The sequence below is a fragment of the Chroicocephalus ridibundus genome, chromosome 8 (genome assembly GCF_963924245.1).
Source record: "Chroicocephalus ridibundus chromosome 8, bChrRid1.1, whole genome shotgun sequence".
Classification (NCBI taxonomy): domain Eukaryota; kingdom Metazoa; phylum Chordata; class Aves; order Charadriiformes; family Laridae; genus Chroicocephalus; species Chroicocephalus ridibundus.
In genome coordinates, this window is record NC_086291.1 from 40,396,048 (window position 1) to 40,409,612 (window position 13,565).

At 56.5% G+C, this 13,565-nt stretch overlaps 1 protein-coding gene across 8 annotated transcripts in view; it reads right to left on the reverse strand.

Annotated features, from left to right (window-relative positions):
* Positions 1–2,879: 2,879 nt before the first annotated feature.
* RAB11FIP3 (RAB11 family interacting protein 3) overlaps positions 2,880–13,565 on the reverse strand; it is an 85,093-nt gene continuing 74,407 nt past the window's right edge. For all 8 annotated transcript variants that reach the window (XM_063343613.1, XM_063343612.1, XM_063343616.1 and 5 more), the window contains 7 exons: positions 12,986–13,089; positions 10,483–10,623; positions 9,417–9,498; positions 7,307–7,444; positions 6,272–6,427; positions 5,703–5,843; positions 2,880–4,799 (listed from right to left, as the gene is read on the reverse strand). In XM_063343613.1, coding sequence (XP_063199683.1) covers positions 4,686–4,799; positions 5,703–5,843; positions 6,272–6,427; positions 7,307–7,444; positions 9,417–9,498; positions 10,483–10,623; positions 12,986–13,089 — 876 coding nt within the window. In that variant the 3' untranslated portion in view covers positions 2,880–4,685. The remainder of the gene's footprint in view (positions 4,800–5,702; positions 5,844–6,271; positions 6,428–7,306; positions 7,445–9,416; positions 9,499–10,482; positions 10,624–12,985; positions 13,090–13,565) is intronic.

Sequence of the window (13,565 nt, forward strand, 5' to 3'; positions counted from 1 at the left end):
AGCTCCGCTTTCCCGGTGGCTTTGTCCTTTCACGGCTGGTGCCGGCCCGGTGCCAAGCCCAGTGGAGGGGCTGGAGGGGGACGGGGAGCCGGGCCGAGCACCCCGCGCCCAGCGTGGGCACCGCGTTCCTGCCACCGAGGCCAAGAGGACAGCGGAGGCCACCAGGAACACCAGGACAGCGGGGGCTGGAACCCCTGACACCGCACCCAGGGTCCGCTCGGTGCCTGCTGAATTCCCCCGTCCGCATCCAGAGCATCCCACTGGAACGACGGAGAAGCTGGAGAGCTCTTCCCCCGGCGCTTAGAGCAGCCTTTCGGAAACAGCTCGGCTTCCCCGAGGATTTTTGGAGCCACGAAAGCTCCATAAATCTCTAACCTTGTTGGAAATATTTAAATGCATTTAATTGTTGGGTTTTTCTTTTTAAATAAATAACAACTCCGAGCCGCCCTGCAGCTGCTGAGCCGATGCTGTGGAAGGGCGGTTCGGAGCAGCTCCGGAGCTTTTCCTGAAGGATGCGGAGATCTTTAGGGGCTTTTTCTGGAGCGGTTTGGAACAGGCTTGGAGAGGTTTCAAGCTGCTGGGAGCCCTTTCCAGAGGAGGCGCGGAAGAGCTCGGGGGGCTCCGAGTATTTTTTGGATGAGTTTTAGAGCAGGTTTGGAGCAGCGCGGAGCCGGTTACGGTTGGGGGTGTGTGTGTGGAGGGGGGTTGCTTAACACCTCCCTGCTCTCGATGGGAGGGGGGTTTAGGGGCGTTTCAAGCCATTGGGAGAAATTTAGAGACGTTATCGTAAAGTTTTAATGCTGTCGAGCAGTAGGTTGGAAAGATCCGGAGGAGTTTCGGGAGTGGGGGGGGGGATGTTTTGGGAGGGTGTTGGAACACTCAAGGCTGAGAGTGCTTCAGAGCTGCCACAAGACCTTTTTTTTGTTTGGTTTTTTTTTTAAACGATCCATTTTGAGCTATTTCGAGGAGTTTTTAGAATTTGAGGACTTTTAAGAGCTACTTATTTGAGCAACTCAAGCGCTTCGGCGCTGCCCCAAGGCCCTTCCAGAGGCTCCGAAGCAGTTTTACAGCCCCTCGAAAAGGACCCAGAACCGCCCCCCCCGCCCCCGGAGCACTTTATTTACCCCATTTCTAGAGCAGCTTCACGCTGTTGGAGGTAGAGCTTTTCCAAGGAATTTTTAAAAGGGCTTTTTAGAGGCGTTCAGAGAAACCTTGGTGCCCGCCGGAGGGACGGCGAGCAGTCGGGAGCCCCGCGGAGGCCTTTTTAGAGCGGCTCGGCGCTCGGTTGGGAAATAATTCAGGGCGTTTTTAGAGAGCTCTGAGCATTTCAGAGGCATTTCCCAGCACGCCGGAGGAGCTCAGAGCCCCTTTGCGGCAGCTCGGGAGGAGTTCGGAGCAGGAGTTCATCGGAGTCGTCCGGAGGCACCGCGGGAGCTGAGAGGGTTTTTTTGTTTGTTTGTTTTGGTTTTTTTGCAGGTTCGAGCCCTTTTTTGGGGGGCTTACAGGGGCGCTGGGAGGAGGCAGAGAGAAGCCGAGGGGGGTGTGGAGCGGCTCAACGGGGCGTTTTAGGGCGTTGAAGGGATTTTTAGAGTTTAGCCGAGCGCTGGGAGGGTTTCAGCAAGGTACGGAAAAGGGAAACCCTCCCCGTCCTCACCTGGAGCAGCCCCAGGCGAGTCCCTGCCGGTGCCAAGCTGCAGCCTGGCCCTGTATCAGCCGCCTCCAAACCCTCCAGAGCAGGGGGACACCCCAGGAAGGGGGGGACAAGGCCACCTCCAAAGGTCCCTCACCCCACCTGGACCCTAAAGGGTGAATCCCCCCCCCCCAAGTTCCCACCAGCACGGCTCAGCCAAAGGGGAGGTTTTGGCTCCCTTTGACCCCTCTGGAACCAGTTGGGTCCAGCCTCCCCCATCCTCAACTCCCCCCCCCAGCAAAAAAAAAAAAAATAAATATGGGGGTAGGGGTATTTCCAGCCCCATCCAGCCCCCTCGGATGCTGGGGATGCTCCCAGCAGTCCCTGTGGAAAGAAGGTCTGCGGGCAGGAATAGTAACAGCTTTTAATCTGACAAGAATTGATACATCATTTAAGACAATACTGTTTTTGCCTCTTTTTTTTTTTGGGGGGGGGGCAGGGGGGGCGCAGGAGGAAAACTTCCTTCACATACCGGTGGGGAAAGAGGAACATTTTTCGGGAAGTACAGTTTTTTGTTTTTGTTTTTGTTTTTTCCATAGGGACTTTAAAGCATGGTGAATGTGCAAGTCAGTGCTTTTGTTTGCTTAAAACTTTTTCCCAGTGCTTATTTACAGTTACAGTACCTCTTTGTGAGCGACAGGAAAAAAGACGATTGTTTGCACTGGGGATCCCGTGATCCCAAGTCGAGAAAGGCAGATCTCCGATATTTATATATTTATACATATATATATATATATATGCTTTTGTGTATACACAGATAACATTTCTCTCTTCTTTAAAGTATTAAAAAAATGATCGACCTTCATTCTATAAAAATACCTACTCTACAAGATAGAAAAATTTTCCCTCTCCAAGTATACACTGATTTACACCCAAAACTTCTCTGGAAATGTACATTACGTGGCTTCTTCCCGCGGGCTCGGGGCGGGGGGGGGGGGGGAGCGGATGGCTGGGTGTAGGGGGGCGGGGGGTGCGGTGCGAGGTGTCCCCGTCCCTCGCCCAAAAGGGTTTTTTGGGGTTCGTCCCCACCCCGCTGCGCCTCGGACAAGGCCACCGGGGGGGCTGAGCACCCAGAGGCGATGTGGTGGAAGAAGGAGGGTGATGGCGGTAGGGGTGGCGGGGGGGGGCTCGGCCGATTTCCCCGGGGCCGGCAGCGCAGGGGACCCACGAGCCACTGAGGACCGCCCCGGCAGGGACTAAGGCTGCGGCAGCTGCCACCTCTCCCGGCCAGCGTCACCCCGCGGGGGACGGAGGGCGAGGTGGGGAAGGAGACGTGCCGCCCGCGTGGCAGCGTTCCGGGGAGGAGCAGCGGGAATCCAGCGGCCAAGGGAGCGCTGCGGCTTCTCTTTTTCCAGGCCACCCCGCCATTTCTAAAACCTGACAAAGCAGGAAAAAGAAACCGCTTTTTCTTTTTGCAGGGGCGGGTGGGGGGTGTCTGACGTATTAAATGTGAAGCCGCATCCCTGGGGGGCCGCTGTCCGTCTCCTCCCGGGAGCTGGAGAGGAGCAGGTCAGGTAAAGTGGCTGCTCCCCGGGGTCACGCTCTGCCACGGCCGCTGGTGCCAGCAAGCCAAAAGCTGTCTGATGTAAACATGGCTTTTGTTTGTTTCCCAGGGAGCTGCTGTTGTCGCCTCCGGTCTCCTCTGCCCTACGGCACGGAGATTCGAGCCCTTGGCTGATGCCAAGGGGGCTGGGAAATGAGAGCAGCGGTTCCGTCCCCGGCCGCAGCGCAGGGAAAGAGCGGGGAAAGGCAAGCGGAGAGGGCTCTCCCTCCAGGAGCTATCACCAGCAGAGCCCTGCTCCGGCAGGGAATGGCACAGGCCACTGTCCCCAAGCGTTGAGGACCTTGGGAGGCAAGGTGGAGAGCTCGGCCCCTCTCCGCTGGGGCTCCCAGGGAGGTTCCAGACCTCACCCTGACCACCCTGGGCCGCTGCGTGTCCCCGCGCCGGGCCAGGCGACAGGGAGAGGCGGCCGGGACCAGCCTCCAGTGCAAGTTGAAGAGTCGCAGCCTTTCCCCGGTCCCTGCAGGCTGGACAGACAGACAGCACCCGTGTGGCCGCAGCTGGGGCCGAGGGGACATCTCCTCCTCCCAGAGCCAGCCCGGCTCGATGGACGCCCGCAGATGAGCCGGGAACGAGAAGAAGGGCAGCGAAGCCCAGGCGCGCCGACGGTAGTGAGCCACAGAGCAAAAAAAAAAAAAAAAAAATAAATAAGGAGGCAGGTGACAAAGTGCGCTTAACGCCCTGTCCCCAAAACCAGCCGCTCCTCCGCCTCTTTCTGCCACCGGCGAGCGAGAGAGGAGCCGGCGAACACTCCGCACACAACCCCTTCCCAAGCAGAAGTGGCAGGGCAAGGATTAACCGCGCCAGCTTGAATGAGGGCATTTGCATTAAGTTAATTAAAAAAAACAAACGACAACAACAACAACAAAAAAAAAAAACAAAAACAAAAACACCAACCGCCTCTACGAGTCTGGGACACGTTTCCCTCTCTCCCAGATCTGCCCCAGTTGAGTGAGTGTGTCAGGGACACTTTGGCAAAGCAGATACTTGGGCTGGACCGGGCAGCAAGGGAAAAAATGTCAGCTCCGTCGCTTCCTTCTCCTTCCCGTTATCCCGCAGTTCCGAGAAACCCTCTCCTCACGGCTCCCCGCGCACCGGAGGGTCTGACGCCGCTGGCAGGACAGTTCCCAGCTTCACGCGTAGCGGGGCCGACGCAGGTCCTTCCTCCAGCTGTCCGTTGCCTACGTTTCTTCTCCAGGTTCCCTTTCACCCCTCAAAACCAGAAGGGCTTCAAAATAACGGAGTCAGACAACAAAAGCCTTGCTGCTGGTTTTCTTTTTTCCCTGGTCCGCTGGCTAATTCACCCACCGATCCGACGGGATGCTTCCTAGTGCCTTCATCAAGAGCAAAGACGTTTCGAGTCCCTCTTCATCCTCTCAGAGCACCAAATCCACAGCCATCGACAAGCGCGCAGCCGGTGGCTCTCGGCCGCCCTTATTTCACTTCCAGGATGGAGGGATTCGTCTCCATGATGGCCACGATGATCCTGTCGATGTAGTCCTGCAGACGGAAGTTGATCTCCTCTTGCTTCTGAATCGCTTCCATGAGCTGCAAAGGGAAGGAGAAAGGGAGTGAGCGCTCACCGCCGGCCGCTGCCTGGGGAGCAAAGAGGGGGTTTTTCGTGGCTCTCTGCACCCACGGAGGTTTCCCCCCTTCTTCATTCAGGCGTGGGCCGTTCCTGGCCGTCTACAAGCGTTGCACGGCATCGCTGCCGGGGACCAGATGGCCAATTGCTCGAGGAATACATACTGGTATCTCTGGGGCATCCCCCAGCCTTCCTCCCTGCTTGAGCAGGCTCTGGCTTGAAGAAGAGGAGATGCCCTCAGCTGCCGGCCCTGCGCACTCCTCTCCTTCCTCAATTTCTCAGCCAGATGGGACCTCGGAGAAAGCAGGGAGCTTTGCATCTCCCTTTGGCCCCCAAAACATGGGTGTTTTCCCGTTACGCTTCTCAGGGTCTGAAAGATGTAACTCTGACCCTTCGGTGGGCTCACAGTCAGCCACGGGGAGCAGGGGGAGCATGTGCCGGAGAAGCCAAGACCTTTAAAATCTTAAGCTGTCTTAAGAAAACTCTCTTTTAAGTTGTCTTAAAGTCTGTTTTAAGACAACAACAGACAGACACACACCCCCCCCGCCCCGTGCTCGCTGGCCTGTCCCAGGAAGAGGAAGGCAGTCACAGGACGGGCAAAGCGGAGCCGCCAGTATCAGCAAACTGGGAGGCGGCAGCTTCCCCCGTTCCCAGGAAGGAGGGCTGGCAGGCAGGATAAGTCCTACAAGCTCTTCAAATAGTTGCGTGGGTATTTCTTATTGCTCGCGACCGCTTTCAAGTGAATTTTGTGGGGGAGCTGGACCACAGACAGGGCCACATCAGCTCCTCCCAGGCCCTGGGTTGGCTGAGAGGAGAGGAAACGCACCAGCCATCCCGGGAAGATGCGGTTTGAGGTAAGGGCATACCTCGTCTCTGGAGACCGAGCTGATCTCCGCTGCCAGGGATTCAGAGAAGGAGGCTGAGAAGAGGTTCTTGGCTCCCTGGATGCTCAAGTTAATGATCTGTCCATTGAGTTCATCGTTCTGCTCCTTCAGGTTCCTGTTATCCTGTTCACAACAGACAAACCAGATGCTGCTGAAGCACGTGGTGCCCTCAGAGCAGATCCGGTGGGGAAGGCAGGGCCTTTCATCCCGACCAGCAGCTTGCTCATACGGCACTGGGAACAGGGCACGGTCTCCTGGCTCAGCCTCGGCAGAGCCTGGAGAACCTCTGAAACATGGGATACGCTGGGGAGACCCAGGGGACACCGCAGGGGAGCTCTGGAATGCACATGCCATCCTTCGGAGGAAAGCGCCAACCTCTCCTGGCCCAGGACAGGAGAGCAGGAAAGCAGCGAGCTGCAGGATCCAGGGTCAGCTCTTCGGGAGGGAGCCCCCAGCCCCGCCGCTGACCACCCCTCCGTGTCAGGGGTTCAGCATCCCTTTTTGCAGACCGAGCAGCCGAGACGCTTCCCTCCCCGCCCAGCCCCGCACACCTGCTTGAGCTGCTTGATCTCCTGCTCCAGCTCGGTCTCCCGCGTCCTGCTGTTGTATTCCTGGAGCCCCATGCTGCTGCTCCTGCCCCTTCGCTGCTCAGCTTCCAGTTTGAAGAGTTGCAAGTGCTCCAGCTGCTTCCTGAGGTCCTCGATGAGCTGCAGCACAAGGGAAGGGGACAACTGAGTGCCACATCCCCTGGTCCTGGCTGGTAGGACAGATGGGCTGTCACCCAGCCGGCAGCAACCCCACGGACTGCAGGATTAACGGAGCCTTTCTGGGGCGCACACGGCTTCCCCTTCCTCCCCCCCGCCTCTAACGAACAGGAGAAGGGGAGCTACTTAAATACATGAGAGCAGCCCTGGAAGGACTTTGATGGAGCACCAAAGGCATCAGCTCCGGGTCTGCAGCAGCAGACAGACCCCCCCACCCCCAGCGATGTGGGCACCTGCTCGGGCAGCTCCCTCCTGCCACAGCGCCGTGAATCCCCGTCTCACACGAGTGCTCTCAGAATCGCCAAAACGATAAGAATTTCCACTTTTGAGGCCCAACGCTCCTTTCCTCCCACAACAGCAAGCCCTGCTTGAGCCTCCAGCTGGAACTAACCAACCACGCAGACACCTGGAAGGGGCCGGGGGGCAGGGGGGCGGGCTGCGTTTCTGGCCCCAAGCACACAGGAGCTGGCAGCTCTCACCCAAGCAGCCTCGCAGCCCTCTCCTCCCGCCTCCTGGCTCCACGTGTCATTGTCACCGTGCTTCTGCCACCCCTCCTGCGATGCAGAAAAAGGCCCCGCGGGAACGGGCCAGGGCGGCACAGTCCCACCGGGTTTGCAGACGCAGACACACTCGGCTGAATTTTAATGCAGGCAAAAGCCATAGCCATTCCATAGCTATATTGCCATACCTTCCTTCTCTGCCCAGGCAGGACTAAATGCTCCACTTACATCCATTTTTGGAGAGGCTGCCGAGGCCGGCTTCCCCACCTAGCCCTAATTTGGGGGAGCAGCAGGACAGGGAGGCAGCGAGGACTCTACTCACCTCCTGCGTCGACTCCTTCTCCTTCTGAAACTGGTGCCTCTCCTGACTCAGCTTGTCCCCCATCTTCCTCTTTTTCTCCTGCTCCTCCGTGAGCTGCACGGTGAGGTCTTCGATCTCATCCAGCAGCTTCTGCTTCTCCTGTTAAAGACACAGAAGGCGAGAGTCAGTTCTTCATTCGGCGCCGCCGGGGCTCTCCCCACCGGCTGAAGGACACGGTGCACGCTGAGCGCCGCGGGGAAGGCTCTTCTCGCTGACGCAGGCGGATGCTCTGCCTGCTGGGATCTCGTTTGCCCGTCGGAGGGCTTCAGAGCCCGAGCGCTTTGGCAGCGGCACAAGAGCCGCCCACCAAAATAGCAGCGCTGAGAGAGAGGTAAATAAAAGATGACTCGAGACTAAAATGCACGCAGGCAAATATTCACAGTCGTGCAGGTTCGCGGGCGGTGCGGCGCTGGCATGGGACACGGCTTGGGCAGGACTGGGGCCAGCACAGAAGGCTACCGGCCAAGGAGAAGACATTAAACCATACGGTTCCTTCGGTCTGAATTTCAGAAAAGCCAGGAATCTAAGATCTTAAGCCACTCCGGGGGTGCTCATGCATTTCAGAGAGAACAGAATTTAATCAAGGGTTGACACAAGGCCAGTTCAAGCCAGGACGTACAACATACAGCCCAGCTCTCCCGCTCTGCCCCCTTCTTATACTCAAAGCCTTGGCTGAACATTTGAGATGGCAGGTAAAGCTTGTCCCTGGGTGATGACAACAGCCCTGGGCAGTACACTTCCCCGTACAGCAGCACCCTTCTGTCTACGACCAGTTCAACTCCTCCCCCAGCTCACAGCTTCCAGCCTGGTTCGCCCCGCGAGGAAGGTTTTTGGTTTCCAGAAAGAAAAAAATTGCCACCAAGCAAAGCTGGTGCTGGATGGTCCGTGCCACCAAGAGGCGAGGAGCAGCTTCAGCTGCTGGGTGTGGGGGTGCCCTGGCCCGTGGAGCACAGCACCAGTAAAAAAATGCAACGCAGACAGTGAAATCTTGATTTCTGACAAGGTACGAGACAGCGGGTGATGAGCAGGGCTTCTCTCCTCGGCAGGGAGGGACAGCGGTCGCGCCTCTCCTCGTTAATCCCGTTAACCGTGGAGCAAAGCAGCACTGCTCTGCAGAGGGATTAAGGATCCAAACCGACTTCATGGGGCTGAAACAAACCCAGGCAGGAAGTTCATCCTCAGGTCCACAGTGGTTCTCCTGCCCCCAGCCTCAAATGCACTGAGTTTACAAGGTCTTGGCAGATGAGGACCACTTCACGGTGGCCACATCAGGTACAGATGGAGCTGCCGCGCTCTCCCGCAGGCTCAAAACCTGCCAGTGGATGAAACACTTGAGGGCCTTCAGCTGGGTAGACAGGTTTGATTTCACTTAAATTTTCATCTTAACGTCTGTCACGAGCGTGAACAGAAACAAAACGCAGCCTTTCTACCAGATGTTACATTCGTAACCCACATTCTTTCCAAAAAATGAGGCTCTTGTCCAGCCCACAGGGGCTGCGGCGCCTTGGGAAGCCTCTCACCCTGGCCCTGAATGGCCTCAAATCCTGAGCAGGGTGAGGGGGGAGAGGATCTGGGAGATAACACGGCGCTTTGAAGACTCAACATGAAAATCGCAGGATACTTATCTACCCGGGCAGGAAGCAGGGATGAAGCACACCCGCTCCTCTTCCTCCCTCACAGAGGACTGTCCAGCTGCGGACAACAGCCACAGGGATGGGGACAAGCTTCCACAAGAGGGCACGAGTCCCCTCCTAAGCAGGCAGGACAGGGCTGCCACCGCTGCAGCCTGCGGCTCTGCTTCCCGCAGGCTGCTCTGGCACAGAGAGATTTATTAGCGGGGTTCGTTAATCCCAGTTTCCAAGCCAAACACTGGGAACCTGCACGGATAGCGCTATGGGATAGCTCTGGTCTGGGGGGAGGTCTGCAGGCGCTGGAAGGCAGAAGAAGCCGGTTTGCTCGTTACATTAAACAGATCTCACGTAAAGCCTTCGTGTAAACGCGGATTTCAGCTGCAGCCGGGTGAGAACCCAGAAACTCCGGCTTGGGTACCCCGAGCGCACGCGGTCCTCACCTCCTCCAGTCTCTCAATGTTGGCTTTTAAACAAGGGACGCAGGATCTCAGCTCGCTGTTCTCGTCATCCAGCTGCTGCAGCCTGCAACAGCAGAGAGATGGGTAAGAAACTCCCCCAAACAGCCCAACTGTAGGAGATTTGGTTAAAAAAAAATCACTATCAAAGCAGGACCCGCTGAAGGCAAGCCAGCAGTGATTTATTTTTTCAAAGCAAACCCTGAGACTTTCACTCTTTCTACTGCCCGGGGAAAAAGAGGGGCATCCACATGACTTCTGGTGGGTCTGCCGTCCAGTGCCACCCCTCCTCAACCAGTCCAACGCTATTCTTTAGGCCAAGGGCTTCATCAGTCCCTGGACAAGCCTCAGCGTTAGGCACCAAAAAGCATCCACATCGCCTGGGCAGAGTCAGAGGTTTCAGAGAGGGTTTTGGCTTTGCCTTCTCCAGGCGAAGTAACATCCCTTTGTCACGGTAACTGTCCTGCTACAAGCCCGGTAAAAAGCCCCAGTGCCTTCATCTTTCATTTACTGCAAGGGTTGAACAATAGGAAAACACATTCTGGAGAAGCAGCAAGAAATACCCCATCAAAAATACAGCCGTGAAATAAATGATACCTCTCCCACCCCACTTATTCCTTTGGAAACGCCCTGTCCGGGACACTGCCTGGCCGACGGCTCTTCCTTCCCAGACATTTGCCTTTTTCCATGAAGGTGGAAAAAATGTACTTCCACGGGTCATTCACGGGAACAAACCACCTCTTCATTCTCACGCTGTGGGGCAGGCCCACGGATGGAGAACGTGAGCTAAATTTAAACTGCACCTGGGAAATTCCAATAGTCTGAGAGCAGGTTCACGGAGGGGCTTGACTTGGGGGATGAAGGTAGCAGAAGTAGCCAAAACTCCGGGTTTATAATGACTTTATATACCTTTAAACAAATTAAACTCACTGCCTACCACACTTGGTCTCCCCAAAGGCTGCGGTTGCAAAGCGTCAGCCCGTTCATATATTCCAGCGTGTACGCATGGGTCCGGCAGCCCTGCCACCACCCAGCCCTGCCCCAGCCCCACCTGGCCTGCAGGTTCTCAATCTCGATGCTCTTCTCCCTCTCCATTTTGCTCAGCAGCTCCCTCTGCTTCTTGATCTCCTCCAGGAGCGTTTGGTCAGCTCTCAGCTCCTGCTCCTTCAGCTGTTCCTCGAGAGCGTTCGCTCTGCGGAGAGAGAGAGAAAGAGAGGATTAATCGCTCCCAACGGCTCACCCCCGGCACGCTGCCATCCGCAGGGAGGGATCAAACTCCCTTCCCAGCCTTTCCTCCCACCCTGCGGAATAACGGGGAGAAGGAGACCGTGCAACAGAGCGAGCTGTCAGGGGAAGCACATCACCGTCTCAAGCAGCAGGTGTCCGAGGGCTTCACTTCATCCCAGCAGATGCAGTGGGAACGCAACACGGTCCGTGGAATCCCCAAGGACACCGCTGCTGGCCAGCAATAAGGTGGTACGTGCTGGTATTATCTCTATCTAGTTTTTTTTTTTTTTTAAGTCTCCAGGCTGCACCAAAACCCTTTTTAAGAGGGAGGCCATCGAGGGGGTGAGGTGAGCAAGCACAGTAGTAATTTTACAACCCACAACCTGTGGGTCACAGTCACAGCCTCACCCAGAACGAGCTACTTCATGGGAACACCTCATCCCAGTCCTCCTCCTATTCACTCTCCCATTTTCCCAACAAAAACTATGGGATCTGCAGGTCAACTTTCTCTGTGTGCCGGCATAACAGCCATTTCCACTTGCTCCTGAGACTGCCGGTGGGCAACGACAGCTCCAGCATCTCGCTCCTGGGTTTGTAATTGCCAGTTTTCTCCAAAACAAAAAAAAACAAAAAAAAACAAAAAAAAAGAGCAGCTAGAGAAGTATTTTGCTTATGCAAAAAAAAAGCCACCCATGTATTTAAATTAAGCTGCGAGCAGGGGGAAACGAGTGGAAATGTTTCTTAAAACTTCCCAACCCTGGCATTACGGATGCAAACAAACAAAAGCCACGCAACCGATGAAGCTCAAGCCCACGGCAGTACGCCCGTGCTGCCCCAAACCCGCCTCTATTTGCCATCCAGGCTGAAGAAGAACTCCGATCGTGAAATAACCGACTGAGCCAGCGTCGCCAGACTGAGCGTGAGCGGCCACTGACACCCCGCAGAGCTCACAACACTCAGAAGACAAGACCACCAGCGCTGCCTGCCTGGTCCCCCCCAGGCTGTGCAAGAAGCTGCCCGGGGAGCCGGAGGCTGTGTCCAGCATCCCTCAGTGAGGGACACGGGGATGCTGGGGGGGGACATCCCTGCCCAGGCCCTTTAATGCCCACAAGGGTCTGAACCTGCCTCCACCGCCTCCGGGGCTGCTCCTGAAGCTTGCTCCCTGTTGGCCTTCTGGAGTAGGCAGAGGTAGCCCAAGCCCCTGCGCTCAGTCAGTCCCCCAAGCCCGGCAGCGGGGGCAGAGCTGAGGTTCCTCAGGAGGCCGGTGCGCTGGAGTTCACGCCATCGCTTGGCACCGGCGGGTGGGGAAGGCTTTTTGGCCAGATGAACCCATTCCTCAACCGGCAACGAGTACGCTCGGGGCTTTACTTGATTAAAAGCCGACTGACACTTCTGGGCCAAGCTGCTGAAGTGAAAACCTTTCCCTCGCTGCAAAGTTTATCGGGGCTTAGAGGAACCTCTGTTTGCATCGCTCGGTTCCCTGACACGAGTGTTACTTAACAGTCTTACAGCCCTATAGATAAACTCCTGCCAGGTTTATCTGCTGAGGGTAAATACGCTGCTGGAAGAGAGAAGCCTGCCAGATTAGTAAGGAAGGTGATTACATCAAACGGGATCCAAAGGGCTGCGCCCCAGCTGGGTTCTGAAAGCGGCAGGATCAAGGCTGGCTGTGGGGAGGGCAGAGATGGGTAGTAGGGACCCTTGCTGTACCTCCCACCCAGATTTAATGGGTGAAATGAGGGTGAAAGGGTCCATATAGAGTATGTTCTCCTTGAACGGGAAGCTTTGCAAGGAGCATCACCCCCTCTGCGGTCCTCTGAGCTCCCCTGGAGCTCTGGAGCTCCAGAGAGACCTTTCAGGGTGGACACTCAGAAGGTGGGCGGTGCATAAAACCACCCAAGATCTTAAAAAAAAAAAAAAAAAAAAGCTAAAAAGCACTATCATAGCGAGCAGAATATTGCAAAGGAGAGAGATGCCAGCAGGTGGGCCGTTTGTCCCGGCTGAGCTGCAAAGAGTTTCCTGAGCTCCTGGGAATTTGCCGGAGCCCCAGAAAAGCGTGTGCGCAGGGCACTGCGATCCCGCACACGGACCTCATGCAGAGAAGGCTGGATTTAAATCACGGCCAGGCCGGGATCGGATCGTCGAGGGCAGAGCTGTGAAGCTTTCCGGCTATTTTCTGTCTGTGTCTCTCCTTTCCCACTGTCTCCTTTCCCCGCATGCTCTGGTAGTGCCGGCAGCCGGCTCTGGGGCAAGGCAGGGGGTGAGGAAAGGCAGCACCAATGACGTTAAGCTGTATTTTGGCCCCGGCACAAGCCGGGTTTCCTCACCTGTGGACGAGCTGCAGGTTTTCCTGCTTGAGGCGGCTGTGCTGCTCGCCATTAGCAGCCGTGTCCTTCTCCAGCTCCGTCACCCGCTTCTCCAGGAAGACCACCTGCGCGACGGGAGAGGGGAGGATCAGTCATTCATGCCTAAACCCGCTGGCAAAGTGACACCGAGTGCCGGAGCAGCTCCCACCACCTCCAGCGCGTCGTGCAGGCGCTCCCCGCTCGCCGATTCACCCCGACACAGCTCCCGGCATCACCCGCGTCCCGCTCTTCACCGCACCAAGCGGCCTGAGCTGCACGAGCCATCGCTGGGGCTCGGTCTTGGGCCACCTTCTTAAAAATGGCTGGCTGCCACCGGACTCAGGTAGCCATGCCTTGATTTAAAGCATCCTATGTACCGATACGAGGCCAAACACTTCATTTTCTTCATACTCTTCATGATAAAATCCTCCCTGGGGGTCTAAAGGGATCCCAGCTGGATCCCCAGAGCTCTGCTGCCCTGAGGCTGGGGAGAACCTGAAACCAGGACTGAAAGACGCTGGGTTCACAGCTACCCGTAAATAAAGCCACCTAGGAGGAAACG